Here is a 16,642-nt window from a genome sequence, read left to right on the forward strand (position 1 = left end):
GAGGATGTGGAAAAAGGTAATGTACTCAATGATTTTTTTGCCTCTGTCTTCATGAACAAGGTCAGCTCCCAGACTGTTGCACTGGGCAGCACAGTATGGGGAGAAGGTGACCAGCCCTCTGTGGAGAAAGAAGTGGTTTGGGACTATTTAGAAAAACTGGACGTGCACAAGTCCATGGGGCCGGATGCGCTGCATCCAAGGGTGCTAAAGGAGTTGGCAGATGTGATTGCAGAGCCATTGGCCATTATCTTTGAAAACTCATGGCGATCGGGGGAGGTCCCGGATGACTGGAAAAAGGCTAATGTAGTGCCCATCTTTAAAAAAGGGAAGGAGGAGGATCCGGGGAACTACAGGCCAGTCAGCCTCACCTCAGTCCCTGGAAAAATCATGGAGCAGGTCCTCAAGGAATCGATTCTGAAGCACTTAGAAGAGAGGAAAGTGATTAGGAACAGTCAGCATGGATTCACCAAGGGCAAGTCATGCCTGACGAACCTAATTGCCTTCTATGAGGAGATAACTGACTCTGTGGATGAGAGGAAAGCAGTGGATGTGTTATTCCTTGACTTTAGCAAAGCTTTTGATACGGTCTCCCACAGTATTCTTGCCGCCAAGTTAAAGAAGTATGGGCTGGATGAATGGACTGTAAGGTAGATAGAAAGCTGGCTAGATCGTCGGGCTCAACGGGTAGTGATCAACGGGTAGTGATCAACGGCTCCATGTCTAGTTGGCAGCCGGTTTCAAGTGGAGTCCCCCAGGGGTAGGTCCTGGGGCCGGTTTTGTTCAATATCTTCATTAATGATCTGGAGGATGGTGTGGACTGCACTCCCAGCAAGTTTGCAGATGACACTAAACTGGGAGGAGTGGTAGATATGCTGGAGGGTAGGGATAGGATACAGAGGGACCTAGACAAATTAGAGGATTGGGCCAAAAGAAACCTGATGAGGTTCAACAAGGACAAGTGCAGAGTCCTGCACTTAGGATGGAAGAATCCATGCACTGTTACAGACTAGGGACCGAATGGCTAGGAAGCAGTTCTGCAGAAAAGGACCTAGGGGTTACAGTGGACGAGAAGCTGGATATGAGTCAACAGTGTGTCCTTGTTGCCAAGAAGGCTAACGGCATTTTGGCCTGTATAAGTAGGGGCATTGCCAGCAGATCGAGGGACATGATCATTCCCCTCTATTCGACATTGGTGAGGCCTCATCTGGAGTACTGTGTCCAGTTTTGGGCCCCACACTACAAGAAGGATGTGGAAAAATTGGAAAGAGTCCAGCGGAGGGCAGCAAAAATGATTAGGGGGCTGGAGCACATGACTTATGAGGAGAGGCTGAGGGAACTGGGATTGTTTAGTCTGCAGAAGAGAAGAATGAGGGGGGATTTGATAGCTGCTTTCAACTAGTTGAAAGGGGGTTCCAAAGAGGATGGATCATAGAATCATAGAATATCAGGGTTGGAAGGGACCTCAAGAGGTCATCTAGTCCAACCCCCTGCTCAAAGCAGGACCAATTCCCAACTAAATCATCCCAGCCAGGGCTTTGTCAAGCCAGGCCTTAAAAACCTCCAAGGAAGGAGACTCCACCACCTCCCTAGGTAACGCATTCCAGTGTTTCACCACCCTCCTAGTGAAATAGTTTTTCCTAATATCCAACCTGGACCTCCCCCACTGTAACTTGAGACCATTGCTCCTTGTTCTGTCATCTGCCACCACTGAGATCTAGATTGTTCTCAGTGATACCTCTCAAGCCTAGGAGGGAGGGAGGGAGGGAGAGAAGCGGCGCCACGCCGCGGCCACTCGGAGTCTCCCCCCCTCCCAGGTTTGAGAGCCTGGGAGGGAGGGGGAGACTCCGAGTGGCCGTGGCGTGGGCGCCGCTTCTCCCCCTCCCTCCCAGGCTCTCAAGTCTGGGAGGGAGGGGGAGCAGCGGCACGCGAAACAGCTGTTTCGCGCGCCGCGGCCTCTCGGGATCTCCCCCTCCCTCCCAGGTTTGAGAGTCTGGGAGGGAGGGCGAGTAGCGGTGCGCGAATCAGCTGTTTCGTGCGCCATGGCAGCAGCAGCGGAGGTGAGCTAGGGCGGCCGGGGCACATTTTTAGGGGCGGCATTCTGGCGCCGGCCATCCCGCCCCTAAAAATGTGCCGCCCCAAGCACCAGCTTGTTTTGCTGGTGCCTAGAGCCGGCCCTGGCGTGAATAAATGAAGACTCGGCACACCACTTCTGAAAGGTTGCTGACCCCTGCTATAAACCATCTCAGTGCAATGTACTGAAGTAAAGTGTGGGACCTTGGCTAAACTAACAGACATAGTAGGTGCACTGTCTCTTTGGAGACAGCAAGCTTAATAATTACCGAGAGTGCCCAGTGAGAGAGACTGGACACTGCAGAGAGACATTTCTGGGGAACTCCGGTTCCCTGATTGTTAACCAGCAAGGCAAGGTTAAAGCGTGCAGAGTCTCAAGGGGTGTGCTGGTGAGGCAGACAGGTTGATGTGGAATGGAGCTATCTCACAGTTTAAGCCCCAGCAAAGCTCTCTCTTGCTAAGGCAGACGGTAACACAGTGGCTTACAGTTCTGGCTGCCCTGAGCAGAGCATCACAGCATGTTTGATTGCGCCAAGTTTATCAGTCATTCCAGATCACTCTGAATAAATGATCTCTCTTTATCCCTGTTTATTACTCCACCAATCTGTGGCAGTAAAGTTTCTGTAAATGTCACAATGATTTTATACTTCCACATCATTGATTAAAATATTGGAGAGTTGGCTGTGAACTGATTCCTGCAGAGTCCCAAACTGATGATTACCATTAACACTTATAATTTGAGATCTATAATTTAGCCAGTTTTTAATCCGTTGGATGAGGGCTATGTTGATTGCATAGTACAAATATTTTAGGGTTTTTTTTGTCCTGAGGAGAAACTCAATGCAGCAGTTCCCCTAAGAGCAGCCGTAGAATTGGGAAGTTAATGGGGTGTCAGCCTTTCTACAGCCTTCCCCCTTCTGCTCAAAACATACTCAGCAGAGTTCAGGTGTCATCCTGTTTCAACCCTTAGCTCTGTGAGCACCAGCGTCTTCTGCAAATTAAGTGCTTGGTCTTAATACTTAATGTTATGTTTGTGAGTAGACCCATTAATTTCAAGGGGACTACTCCGTGTATAAAGTTAAGCACATGTAAGGAATTGGTACCTAAAAGAAATAACATTCTTGGCTGAGAGATTCATATTAGGTTATACCTGAGTGTCAAAGAATTTCCAGGAAACATGCTGAAAAGCTTCAACAAATTATGTGTAAACAGGAGTGGAACTATCTAGTTCTAGTGTAGTCTAATAAGGAAGAATATTACATAATTAGTTTCCTATGTTCCTGGCACAGTTGTATTATGGTGATCGTGTACTGTATCTTTTCTTCAGGACTTGCCATATGAAAAGGTCAGTATCCTGGTAACAGATTTTCTTTACAAATGGTATAATTCTCAACTATTTTTATACCCTTTTCCTTCTTTCCTTCCACCTCTTCATAAGCATACTGCTAGCTTCTGTATCTACTTCTCTGCATGACATAGAAATATTGTGTGCTACCGAAACACATGATACAGTTTCTCTCGAGCCCCTTCCCAAAGAGATGACAAACTAAGTCATATCCACTTCTCTCCAGCCTGGGCAAGTGTTGATGGAAATAAATGTGCAGTCCTAGTTTGAGGGTGTGCCCCAAGAGTCAATATTAGAACCATTATTTTATTAATTGTCCATTCTTTATAACAAGCAATACTCCATATATTGTACTACATCATTCAGGGAACCTGGATCCAAGCAGCACATTATCTATATAGCATACAGGAAATACTTTGATTAAATATTACATATTCTTATCCTCTAGCCACGCCCACCAACAGACCTGGGTTTCAACTTTGATGCCAATAAACAACAAAGACAACTGATAGCCGAACTGGAAAACAAAAACAGGTAAATCATGTAGAGCTGTTTAGAGGGGAGATTGTGGGGACAGAGCATTTACTTGCAGGCTTACTTAATTATTTCTAGCATTTTGTTGTTTAAACTGAGTGTCATAGGTTCCCTTGTTGAATGGTGCACCTATTTCATTAGTGCAATTAGTTTCTGTTGTTAATTACCTCTGACCATCACATTTTTTGTTGAGATGTCTAAGTATGGACATGGGGGGCCGGCCTTTAGACCCCCCAAGTTTGAAAAAACTGGCCCATCTTAGGTCAGAATTTGATGCCAAGTGCTTTGTGATGTTCATTGCCCTAAGATGGGGGTTTCTGATGACTACAGTGCGAGCTAGACACATACCTCAGGGGCTCTCAACTTCAAACATTTTGGTCAAGTTGACAGTCTCCCTTATGTCCTGTGTTCCTGAGAACCCTTGAGGCCCCAAGAAAACGGTAGGAAAGGGTTTGAAGAGGCATTGCTGGCATATGGAGAAGTGGTGACATTGGTTAATTTCAGACTCATCAGCTTTTTGATAATAGCCCTACTAACTACTCCTGTGGCAATGTTTAGGTCTCCACTACGTACCACTTCTGGATCTGAGCCCACACCGTTCGCACATGAGAGGGAATTAACTGCACTTACTACTGTGCTGCAGTTACAGAGCTGTGTAGAAAGCACACTTGAAGCTTTCGTCTAGAATTTGAAAACACAATATGAACTGTTGCCTTGTTTCTTGTTCAATCTCCTTGTCTCCTTATTTCAACAGAGAGATACTGCAAGAAATTCAGCGCCTCAGACTGGAGCATGAGCAAGCCTCCCAGCCAACCCCAGAGAAAGCTCAGCAGAACCCAACTTTGCTGGCAGAACTCAGGCTTCTACGGTAAAAAAAAAAAAGACATCTAAAACTTTTATGCATGTGACATATTAACCCTTCAGCCATGTGTGCTCTCTTCTGCAGGATGGATGATCCTATCTGGTACTGAGAACAGAGTATTATTGGTAAAGCTACGAGAAGTCTAAGGAGCCATTTTAAATCTTTCTGCTGGGGATTGTTGAAAGCCGGCAGTTATATAAAACTGTGACTCTTTCATAATGTGGATTTAAAAGCAAATAGAAACATCACTTAAAGTGTATTCTTGCTTTTGACAAGTAAGATAAATAAAAAAGTTATTTGTAAGGAGGCCAGTAGAATTGGGACCATTTGCTTATTACTTACTGGACAAGCGAATGGAACAGAAGAGCAATGTCAGTGATTTGCTTAGTCAGTGGGGTTTTAAAAACACTTATCTGCAAACATTCAGCCACATCTCCAGAGTTGAGGAGCAATCTTCAAACTCCTTTGATTATGTTTGCATTTTGAAGTGACAAGGGAAGAATTTTCAGTATTAACAGAATAAAGTATGTCATCGTCTGTGTAATCACAAGTGAATTCTCTGGCTGCTTTTTATTTCTTCTTTTGCTTGTTAATTCTCAGTTCAACCTTCAGAAAACACCATATGAAACCTAATGCACATCCTGAAATTTAAGCTCTTGACAGATACAGCCCTTTGAGAACTGCATTATGTTAGGATTGCAAGAGAAGCTATGCGTCTTGTGCATGTTAAGACACAGTGCCACTGGAGTGGGGCAGTTCTGCTCCATCCCCAGTACAGGGCAATTCCTATAGGCAAGACTGTAAGAAACTCGTGATTTTTTGGTTCAAAAGCCACCGTTTGTAAAAAGTCCAGTTTTGGTTTGGGGTCAAATTTGAGTGCACTGGAGAGGTGGCCAGGCCAAATCTGAGCGAGTGGCATTGCAACCCCTCGAATAAGTGGCGCACAGGGACGCAATGCCACTCAAATTTGCAGCAACTATAAAAAGTTGCCATGTGTGTTAAAAGTTTCAGTTTCCACAACAAAATTGCAGCCCAGGGTTTTCGTACAGCCTGACTTATAAGACAGTAGCCAGCCCTCGACTGCAGCATTAAAGGCTCTCAGAATATGTATCGGAGCAGCTCAGCCCCGTCAGTACTTCTCAGTGCACTGCTGACCAATAGTTCCTTTGTCTCGTCTGCTGGGAACATCTCAAGAACACATGTGCTCAGACTGTGGGCTAGAGACCCCTGCGGGGCTTGGACACAACAGTGGTCTCTGTGTTTCCAAGGCTGAGCTCAGTGCAGACGAGGGAACGTGTAAATGTGGCCTTTGCTTCCTGTGCGTAAGGGAGACAGACTGACCCCCAATTATGCCCATTCATGCTCTTTGAAGCAGAAAGGGAGGGGCTAGCACACCACCATGATGCCGATTCCTGCTACTCTCCCTCAACTCTCCATTGAAGATCAGGAGAGTGGGGAGCTGGGGACTGGGCTGCACTGATGTCAATTCAGAAGATGCCAGAACTAGAGGTACTTCGAATTGCACGGAGAGACGGCTGGAGTGGACTGGCGGGATCCAGATTAAAGAAAGCTGGCGCTGCTAGATATCCCCATCCCACGCCCGGTTAACACTTTCCCTTGCAAATTACTTTATATTTTATAGGCTGATCAGAAGCTCTGACTAAGCAATTTAAATTTAATATAAAATCACTGCTGATAAAATCTGCAGATGACACACTGATTGGCAGAGTGGTAAATAATAATGAGGACAGAGCAATCATACAGAGTGATCTGAATCAATTTAACCAGGGCCCATTTGAACAAAATGTGTTTTAATCCATCAAAGTACAAGGTCATATCTCTAGGAACAAGGAATTCTGGCTGTGTTTCCAGAATTCGAGACTGTGTCCTGAAAGCAGTGACTATGAAAAGGATTTAAGAGTCATAGTGAACAAGCAACTGAACATGAGCTTCGGACCTAGTGTGAACGTGTGACAAAAGGGCTAATGTGACCCTTGGATGTATAAACTGGAGTGTAGTGAATAGGCGTAGGAGATGATTTTTCTTCTGTATATGGCATTGGTGAGACCAGTACTGCATACAATTCTGGTGTCCACATTTTTACAATGTTGAAAATTGGAGCAAGAGCAGATAAGTCACAAAAATTATTTGAGGTCTGGGAAATTGCCTTACAGTGAGAGACTTAAGCTATACAGGCTGAACTCCTTATCAAAAAGATTGAGAGGTGACTATGTTGTATAAGTACCTTCAGGACAAAATACCAGGTACTAAAGGGTTCTTGGGAAAGACATAACGAGAACTGCTGTCTGGAAGCTGAATCTAAACACATTCAAATGAGAAATGAGGCACAAATGGTGATTAACCATTGGAACAAACTACCAAACGAAATGGTGGATTCTCCATCTCTTGATGTCTTTAAATCAAGACTGGATGCCTTCCTGGAAAATGCTTAGTCAAACACAAGTTATTGCTATCACATTTTTCGCTTCTAAAATGAGTTGGTTACTAAGATCCTTGTAATGATTCATCCATAGGTAGAGATCCACGAGGAAAATTTCCAGATTTAAAGAAAGGTCAAAGCCTGTGATATAATTTATCCTGTCTTTAACCTTAGACCTGAAATTATTATATGGATGAAACCACAGAAATAAATGAGTAATCCCCTCCTGTTACCATTTTTTTCCCTGCAGTTATTGTACTATTTGTTCATGGTTTCAAATAATGCAACATGGCTTTCTTAGCACATGAAATAATGAACTTTTTGACATGTGATGCTAATTTGATTCTAGGTTCCTGACTAGGAGACTTCTTAATTCTCTTGGAAAATTAAAACAAACAAACACAAAGCCACTTTTCTCTCAAATCTGTTAAACAAGACTTTCATTCTAGCAGGCTTTAGAATGGAATAATTTTCAGTCCCCAGAAAGGAAAAATTCCCTTCTGTACCTGCAGATTGGCTTGTGTTGTGTTACACTGTACACAGGTTCTGTTGCAGCAAATGCTTCACAAATTGTATGTCAGATTATTGGATAGAAGCAGCTCTGTAAATTCTCAGTTCAGGTTAATGGCATTCCATTGTCTCTTCCTTCCAGCACTCTGCACCCTGTTTTCATTTTTTTGGTGGTTTAGTCTGACTTGTCTTAAAGATCTGCTGGTCTGACAGCATCATTAAGAAGATGCTGGCTTTCTTTTCAAATTGCATTGGTTTAAAAAAAAGTGCTTCCCACCATTATAATTCTGACTTTGGGTGTCTGTATTTCATAGTGAAAAATGTGATTGTTGCATGCCATGTTGCAATAGGAGTCGTGGTTAGCGTGTTATGTTTTGCTCTGATTTTGTTAACTTTAAGGGGGAGTACTAAACAAAGTGAAATATAGCAACGTGGTGTATATGCCAATCAGCCAGCTCTGTGAATTTCCCTGCGTGCCCCGGAAACAGCCAGAGTTTCTTTTGACACTTTCTTCCATGTAACTTGAACAGGCAGCGAAAGGATGAACTAGAACAGAGAATGTCTGCACTTCAAGAGAGCAGAAGGGAACTGATGGTGCAGCTTGAAGGGCTAATGAAACTGCTCAAGGTAAACACCTTTGTCTCAGACCTTCCTCCCTCCCCGCCCGGGCTTTGCTCTCACTAGACTCCTACAGTGCTGGTGTCATTACTTCCCTCAGTGATCACATACAGATAATCTTGTAAACAACAGTATGAACTTGTAAAAAGCCACTTTCATTTTGGCTCTGCATATTGGGAAGGATGGTTAATGTGCGATTAGGTCCACATGCTTCTCATGTTAAAGTTGTTGAACACCCACAGGTTTTGGGAGGTATGGGAGAGGGACGATAGATTTGTTAATTGACTAACCCAGGGGTCGGCAACCTTTGGCACACGGCTTGCCAGGGTAAGCACCCTGGTGGGCCGAGCCGGTTTGTTTACCTGCCGCGTCCGCAGGTTTGGCCGATTGCGGCTCCCACTGGCCGTGGTTCGCTGTCCCAGGCCAATGGGGACGGCAGGAAGCGTCGGCCAGCACATCCCTGGGCCCACGCCGCTTCCCGCCGCCCCCATTGGCCTGGGATGGCAAACCGCAGCCAGTGGGAGCCACGATCGGCCGAACCTGCAGATGCGGCAGGTAAACAAACCGACTCGCCAGGGTGCTTACCCTGGCGAGCTGCATGCCAAAGGTTGCCGACCCCTGCTCTACACCTTGTCCCTCTGAGATTTTGGAAGGTACTTCAGCTTCTTAAACCTTGGGTTGAGTGCTGTAGCTATCTTTAGAAATCTCACATTGGTACCTTCTTTGCGTTTTGTGAAATCTGCAGTCAAGTGTTCTTAAAATGAACAACATGTGCTGGGTCATCATCTGAGACTTCCATAACATAAAATATATGGCAGAATGCAGGTAAAACAGAGTAGGAGACATACAATTCTTCCCCCTAGGAGTGCAATCGCAAATTTAATTAATGCATTATTTTTTAACGAGCCTCATCAGCATGGAATGGTGGCTGAAGCATGAAGGGGCATATGAATGTTTAGCATATCTGGCACGAAAATACTTTGCGATGCTGGCTACAAAAATGCCATGCAAACACCTGTTCTCACTTTCAGGTGACATTGTTAATGAGAAGTGGGCAGCATTATCTCCCATAAATTAAACAAACTTGTTTCTCTTAGCGACTGGCTGAACAAGAAGTAGGACTGAGTGGACTTGTAGGCGCTAAAGTTTTACATTCTTTTGTTTGAGTGCAGTTATGTAACAAAAAAAAATCTAAATTTGTAAGTTGCACTTTCATGACAAAAAGATTGCACTACAGTACTTGCATGAGGTGAACTGAAAAATACTATTTCTTTCGTTTATTATTTTTACAGTGAAAATATTTGTAATAAAAGTAATGATATAAAGTCAGCAGTGTACACTTTGCATTCTGTGTTGTAATAGAAATCAATATATTTGAAAATGTAGAAAAACATCCAAAAATATTTAATACATTTCAATTGGTTTTCTATTGTTTAACAGCGATATTAAAACTGAGATTAATTGCGATTAACTTTTTAAATCATGATTCATTTTTTTTAGTTAATCACGTGAGTTAACTGTGATTAATTGACAGCCCTAGTCATTACATATGTGCAGCAAGTGGATTTCAAATATTAATGACTTGGCCATTTAGAAGGCAAAGAATAAAACTCTTTTTGTGGGATGATGACCTGAAAAATGGAATTCCAGTTATCTTTTTTTTCAAGTATAAGTGCTAATAAATAATAATTTACATGTTCAAAGCATAGTGCAAACATTAGGTGAATTAATCAGAGTCTCTGGGTACCAAAATTAAGTCATAACATAGGCTTTCATGACCAAAGTCTACATTGGAAAACGCTCATTCCCTGCTGATCTATATAGCATCCCCATAACCAGCCACTCAGGCTGAAGCCAAGAAAGGAGATTGGCCTACCCAAACTCACAGACTAGTAGGAGGAGCAAGGTCCAGAGCCAGAGGCCAACCACTGAAAACACCCTGCCACTGTGCATTAAAGATAACTGTCAAGTAGCGATTGCTAGGATCTAATTTTGTTGTTTATATCTTAGAAAGAAAAAAGTAAAGGGAGAAGTGTTCATTGGTTTTGTGTGTTTCAGTTTTGGATGCCCATGTCAGAGGTGCAGGGCATCTGAAACTCTAGTAGAAGTCAAAGATAGTGGCATGCCTTTAACACCTCTAAAAGTCAGCCATGAGGGGACTCAAGTTGAGCACAGAAAAACAGAGGCAGCAAAATTAAACTGCACATTTTATTATTTGCATTGTGGTAGCACCTACAGGCATGACATGAGGCACTGTCCCCACCACTATCCTCAAAAGGTTAATGTAGCTTAACAAAGAGAAGGTTAAGAGGTGACTAGATCACAGTCTATAAAAGTCCCTACATAGGGAAGAAATATTTGATAATAGGCTTTTCAGTCTACCAGATAATCCTTAAGACGTTTCAGTGGCTGGAAGTTAAAGCTAGACAAATGCAGACTGGAAATAAAGTATACATTTTAACAGTGAGAGTAATTAACCATTCTAAACAGTTTTACAAAGGGTCTTGGTGGATGTGAATTTTTAAATTGTGAATGGATGTTTTTCTAAAAGATATACCATAGTTCAGGGGTGTCAAACTCAATTGCACAGGGGGCCAAAACTCAAAACTCGTGGGCCGAACAGTATAACCATTTATTTAACAGACTAAATATTTATGTTTTTTAACCATTAATATGAACCAAAATACAGGATATCATTCCAAAATAAATACATTTCAACTTAAAATATTTTGCTCTTCATAAAAAAATATCCTGTCAATACAATACATTCAAAATCTGTACATGCTGGAATATTAAAAAATCTGAAAATATAAATAAAAAATTGAATTTAAAGCAAAAGTATAATCATAACAAATCATAACATTCCATTTTTTTGTCCTATTTAGTCAGAGCCTGATACTTGGAGTCTTTTCTTTGCAACAAGTTCGTTTATGTTTGGGGTTAGGTTCTGTGTTGTGAAGATTCTCAGGATCGATTGCAGGTGTTCATCAGTGAGGCGACTCCTGTGTGACGTTTTGTTAATTTTCATCACAGAGAACAGCTGCTCGCACAGATATGTGCTGCCAAACATGGACAGGATTCGAGCCGCATGTTGGCGGAGCTGCGGCATCGCTTCAGGAATGAAGCGAGTGAACTGTGCTGGCCCCGCAGTGTCGTACTTTGCCTTCAGTGTCCCGTTACATTGCAGTTCTATCAGCTCCATCTGCATTTCTACAGGTGCGGTTTCCACATCGACTGCAAATGGGTTGCGAAGCAGCTCGAAGTTACTTTTCTGTGCCTCAAAGTCACTGAAGCGCCGTGCGAACTCAGTGCGCAGCGCGCTGAGTTTTTCAGCAAAGGTGGCATTTGGGAAAACTGTGGCACTTTCTTGGTTCCGTATTACTTGGCAACAGGGAAAGTGAGACAAGTTGCATTGGTGCATTTGTGTCTCCCATAAGCGCAGCTTCACTTGAAATGCCTTCACTGCATCATGCATATCGGTTATTATGTGCTCCCGTCCCTGGAGTTGAAGGTTTAAAGCGCTAAGATGCGACGTTATGTCAGCCAGGAACGCCAACTCACATTTCCACTTTTCATCCCGCAGAACTGTGCAGTCTTTCCCCTTACTGTCCATGAACTGGCAGATTTCCTCTCGCAGCTCAAAGTGTCTTTTGAGAACTTTTCCCCGACTTAGCCACCGGACCTCCGTATGATATGGCATATCGCCAAACTCGCTATCTATTTCCCGCAGAAAAGACTGGAATTGGCGGTGATTTAAACCGTGGGCTCTGATAAAGTTGACGGTTTGTGTTACAGTGTTCATCACATGATCCATTTTTAGGACTTTAGCACTCAGCGATTCCTGGTGTATGATGCAGTGATACACTGTCAACTCACCGGCACAGTTCTCCTCCCGCATCTTTGAGCGCATCCTTCCCACCAGTCCATTTTTTTCACCACACATAGCAGGTGCGCCATCTGTTGTAAGTCCAACGAGTTTTTCCCACGGCAGTTTCATGTCGGTTACACTTTGAAATACATTTCCAAAGATGTCTTCTCCTTTCGTTGTCCCGTGCATCGATTTAATGTCCAGTATTTCCTCTGTTACGCACAAATTGGAATCCACACCACGGATAAATATCGCCAGCTGTGCAGTGTCAGTCGCGTCAGTAGTTTCATCCACGGCAAGGGAGTATGCAACAAAATCTTTTGCTCTTTCAGTCAACTGTGTTTTCAAATCAGTCGCCATCTCACAAACCCGATTAGCAACAGTGTTTCTGCTGAGGCTTACATTTGCAAACGCTCGCGTTTTATCTGGACAAAGGACGTCGCACACTTTCATCATACAATTCTTTACGAATTCCCCCTCGGTAAACGGCCGTCCTGATTTGGCGATCTCTTCGGCCACAATGAAACTTGCTTTCACAGCAGCTTCACTTTGTGATTTTGCTTTGGTGAAAAACGTCTGCTGGGATGTCAAATTCTTCTTCAACTCCTCTACCTTTTGTAGCTTCTGTCCTGCGCTCAGGTTTTTGAATTTGTTCTCATGTTTCGTCTCGTAGTGCCGTCTTAGGTTATACTCCTTCATTACAGCGATATTACTCCCGCAAAGGAGACACACTGGTTTACCTGCAATTTCAGTAAACATATACTCATTCTCCCACCGGCTTTGAAAGCCTCGGTTTTCAGAATCAATTTTTCTCTTGGCCATTGTTGGGGTCTAGCTTTGATTTGATATTAGCGTTGTATACATCAACAGACCGCGAACTTGAACCGCGGCTTGCCGTTGGCGGCAATTGCACTGCATCATGGGATTTGTAGTGTGTGTTATTGGGGCGTCATATCACAGGGCCATTAAAAACAGATATATAAAACGATTTCGCGGGCCGGATATAATTGTATGGCGGGCCGGATGTGGCCCGCGGGCCTTGAGTTTGACACATGTGCCATAGTTCAAAAGGAATTCTTCTTCTTCGAGTGGTGTCCCTGTGGGAGCTCCACTCTAGGTGTTAGTGTGTCCCTGCACCGGAGATCGGAGATTTCTCGCAGCAGTACTCGGTCGGGGAAGGGCACACACAGGAGTCACCTGGTGCAGCCATTGGCACCTCCTCTAGTGCGTGCACCCGCGACCGTCCTCTCAGTTCCTTCTCAACCGTCTTCTGCTGCAGATGGAGTTCCGCAGCAGTGCTCTCTTTGAAATTTCTGGGGTGGGGAGCAGTTACAAGTTACATAATTACATAGTTACTTGCGTCTGATGAAGTGGGCATTCACCTATGAAAGCTTATGCTCCAATACTTCTGTTAGTCTTAAAGGTGCCACAGGACCCTCTGTTGCTTTTTACAGATTCAGACTAACACGGCTACCCCTCTGATAAGTTACATAGGAACTTCTTATTAGTCTATACTTAGTGACATAGTTTCATTAGTTCCTCTTAGAGGTTTTTCTTCAAAAACAAAACAAAAAACAACAACAAAAGATTTTTTTCTCTGCTTAACTCCCTGTTTGGGAACAGTTTCTACAATTTACCATTACAATTAACTCCCACCCTTATCTCTCGAGAGGCGGGAGAGGCTTAACTGCAGTCATGCCAGGCTCAACGGGATTTAAAAAGTGTGACTCCTGCCGTGAACCAGTACCGGTTTCTAACGGCCACACATCCTGCATTCGCTGTCTGGGAGAAACTCATATCTCCCAGAAATGCATACATTGCACCTACTTAACAACAAGGGTAAGACGTGACAAGGATCTCCGCTTGAAAATGCTTCTGTTGGAGAAATCCCTCCAACCGCCGCAAGAGACATCCTCCAGGGAGTCTCATAAACCAGGATCCCTGAGCTCTGATAAGGCTCCGACTTCCAAAACTCTCAGGAAGCGAGCCTCGACCTCTCCAACAAGAGTCTCTCAGAAAAAGAGAGCTTCCCCAGCAAGGTCTTTACCCTCAGTGCTCCGCTCATCCAGAGTGAGCACTTACGAGGCACCAGGCTCCTCCGGCACCATCCCTCAGCAGACCCCTTTCAAGCCCCAACACGCGGCACCGGAGTTGAGACGTCAAGTCTCCTCCATGGCACCGACTACCCCGGTGCAGAGCGCAGCACAGGCAGCGGCACCACGATCAATGCTGCCACCACCGGCACCAACCCAAGACTTGATGCCTGCTAACAAACCAAACCCGGCACCAGTCAGCGCTCCAATAGTCGACCGCAACCCCAAGGCGGGACCAGCGCAACTCCTGCATACAGAGGACATAGCAGTTTCTTCGGCACCGCAGTCACCACTGCTCGGCACCAAACACTCCCCAAGCTACATAGCAAGGTACCATCCTCCAGCTCCTGCACCACTCTCCATGCATAGTGGCAAGGAAGGAGACATGAAGGACAACCGCTTCTCCTCTCAACGTTCATCCCCATCACTTATGAGACCTACATGGAACGCTGTGAAGCCTAAGCCTCATCCTTCTGAGCATTCACAGCCTTGGCCCTACCCATTACCACCTTACCCCATGCAATGGCCATAATGGGATCCTTGGCTCACATACCAGAACCCCTATTGTGGTCCCCCTTCCCCAGCAACAAGAGGCTCCAGAGTACATCCATCATTACCACATAGAGAAACCTCTGACCCCCCTGAGACAGAGATAGAAGAGGAAGAGATACTATCTCAGGCAGACCTGGATGATTCACCACCTGCCCCACACTCATCGTCCGCACCAGACGAAGCGGTGACACCATCTACCCGACGGTACCAGATGACCTGAAACAGTTCCAAGAACTCTTCAAAAGAGTAGCAAACAGCCAAGAAATTGCCTTACGTGAGGTGCAGAGTAACAACGTAAGTTGTTAAAAATCTTACAACTGGCATCATTGACCAAGATTGCCCTCCCCATGGATGAGGCTATAATGGAGCCTGCGGAGGTAATATGGCAAACACCAGCATTGGCACCACCCACCAACAAAAGGGCTGACAGAAAATACTTAGTTCCAGCCAAAGGCATGGAATTTTTGTTTTGACACCCTCAAGCCTGCTCTCTGGTAGTAGAGGCTGCAAATCAGCGCAGTAGACAGCCTCATTTCTGCTCCTCACTGCAAGATAAAGAACACAAGAGACTGGAGCTCTTTGGGCGGAAAGTTTACTCGTTAGCCATCCTTCTGCTTAGAGTTGCCAACTATTCTGCTCTACTAGCAAATTACGACTACTCTAACTATAGTAAAATACAAGAGCTCATGGAGGACCTCCCTGAGCATAAATGTCCTCAACTCAACGCCATTATCAATGAGGGTCAGTTAATCGCCCACACAGCACTGCAAGCCTCAATGGATGTAGCGGACGCAGCTGCCCGAACAACCGCAGCAGCTGTGGTTATGAGAAGAACATCATGGTTGCAGGCTTCGGGAATTCCAAAAGAACTACAACTAAAAATGGAGGACCTCCCCTTCGATAGGGATAAAACGACGTCCTCCATACCATGAAGGCCGCCCGAGCGACACTGCGTACACTAGGCATCCACCCTCCACCTGACAAACGCCCTCGCTTTACACCATATCAGAGGTCACAAGACACCTCGTTTAACCATCAACAACCACGATACTTCACTCAGAACAGACCCAAAGAATGGGCTCAGAGGTGATGAGCGCCACAGAACCAGACCTCATCCACCCGTCCATCTACATCTAAGCCACAATTTTGAAGTCTTGGTCGAGGGTATGCACGACCTCCCACACCTCTAGCGCCAGCAGATGCCCCATCCCACAATTTTGGCCACCCCGCCCATGCCCATTTTACCATGCCTGGTCTGTGATAACCACAGATTAATGGGTTTTGGAGATCATACAATCTGGCTACACCATTCCTTTCACAGCCATCCCCCTTCCCCTCCCCCTTTCCCCATCCCCCTTCAGGGACCCCTCTCATGAGCACCTTCTGCAACAGGAAGTGGACCACCTCCTATTTCTGGGTGCTGTAGAAACAGTACCACATCAATACCGAGGGAGGGGTTTTTATTCCAAATATTTCCTGACAGAGAAGAAAGGAGGGGGATGGAGACCAATCTTAGATCTCCGAAAACTCAACAGGGTCATATGCAACCACAGGTTCAAAATGGTCACTCTGGCCACAATAATCCCAGCGCTAGACGGGGAGGACTGTTTTTCAGCCCTCGACCTCCAAGATGCATACTTCCATATTACAATACATCCTGCCCACAGACAGCTCCTGAGGTTCACAGTAGGATCCAACCACTACCAATACAGGGTCCTTCCCTTCGGACTGTCCACTGCTCCGCGCATAT

At 44.9% G+C, this 16,642-nt stretch overlaps 1 protein-coding gene across 34 annotated transcripts in view; it reads left to right on the forward strand.

Moving 5' to 3' along the window:
• DTNB (dystrobrevin beta) overlaps window positions 1-16,642 on the forward strand; it is a 384,446-nt gene that overhangs the window by 274,951 nt on the left and 92,853 nt on the right. For all 34 annotated transcript variants that reach the window (XR_010600030.1, XR_010600034.1, XR_010600025.1 and 31 more), the window contains 3 exons: window positions 3,864-3,949; window positions 4,704-4,817; window positions 8,292-8,388. Coding sequence is in view for 14 of the 34 variants with exons in the window: in XM_065590084.1 (XP_065446156.1) it covers window positions 3,864-3,949; window positions 4,704-4,817; window positions 8,292-8,388 (297 nt within the window). In the remaining 20 variants the exon portion in view is untranslated. The remainder of the gene's footprint in view (window positions 1-3,863; window positions 3,950-4,703; window positions 4,818-8,291; window positions 8,389-16,642) is intronic.

This window comes from Chrysemys picta, chromosome 3 (assembly GCF_011386835.1).
Source record: "Chrysemys picta bellii isolate R12L10 chromosome 3, ASM1138683v2, whole genome shotgun sequence".
Taxonomy (NCBI): Eukaryota; Metazoa; Chordata; order Testudines; family Emydidae; genus Chrysemys; species Chrysemys picta.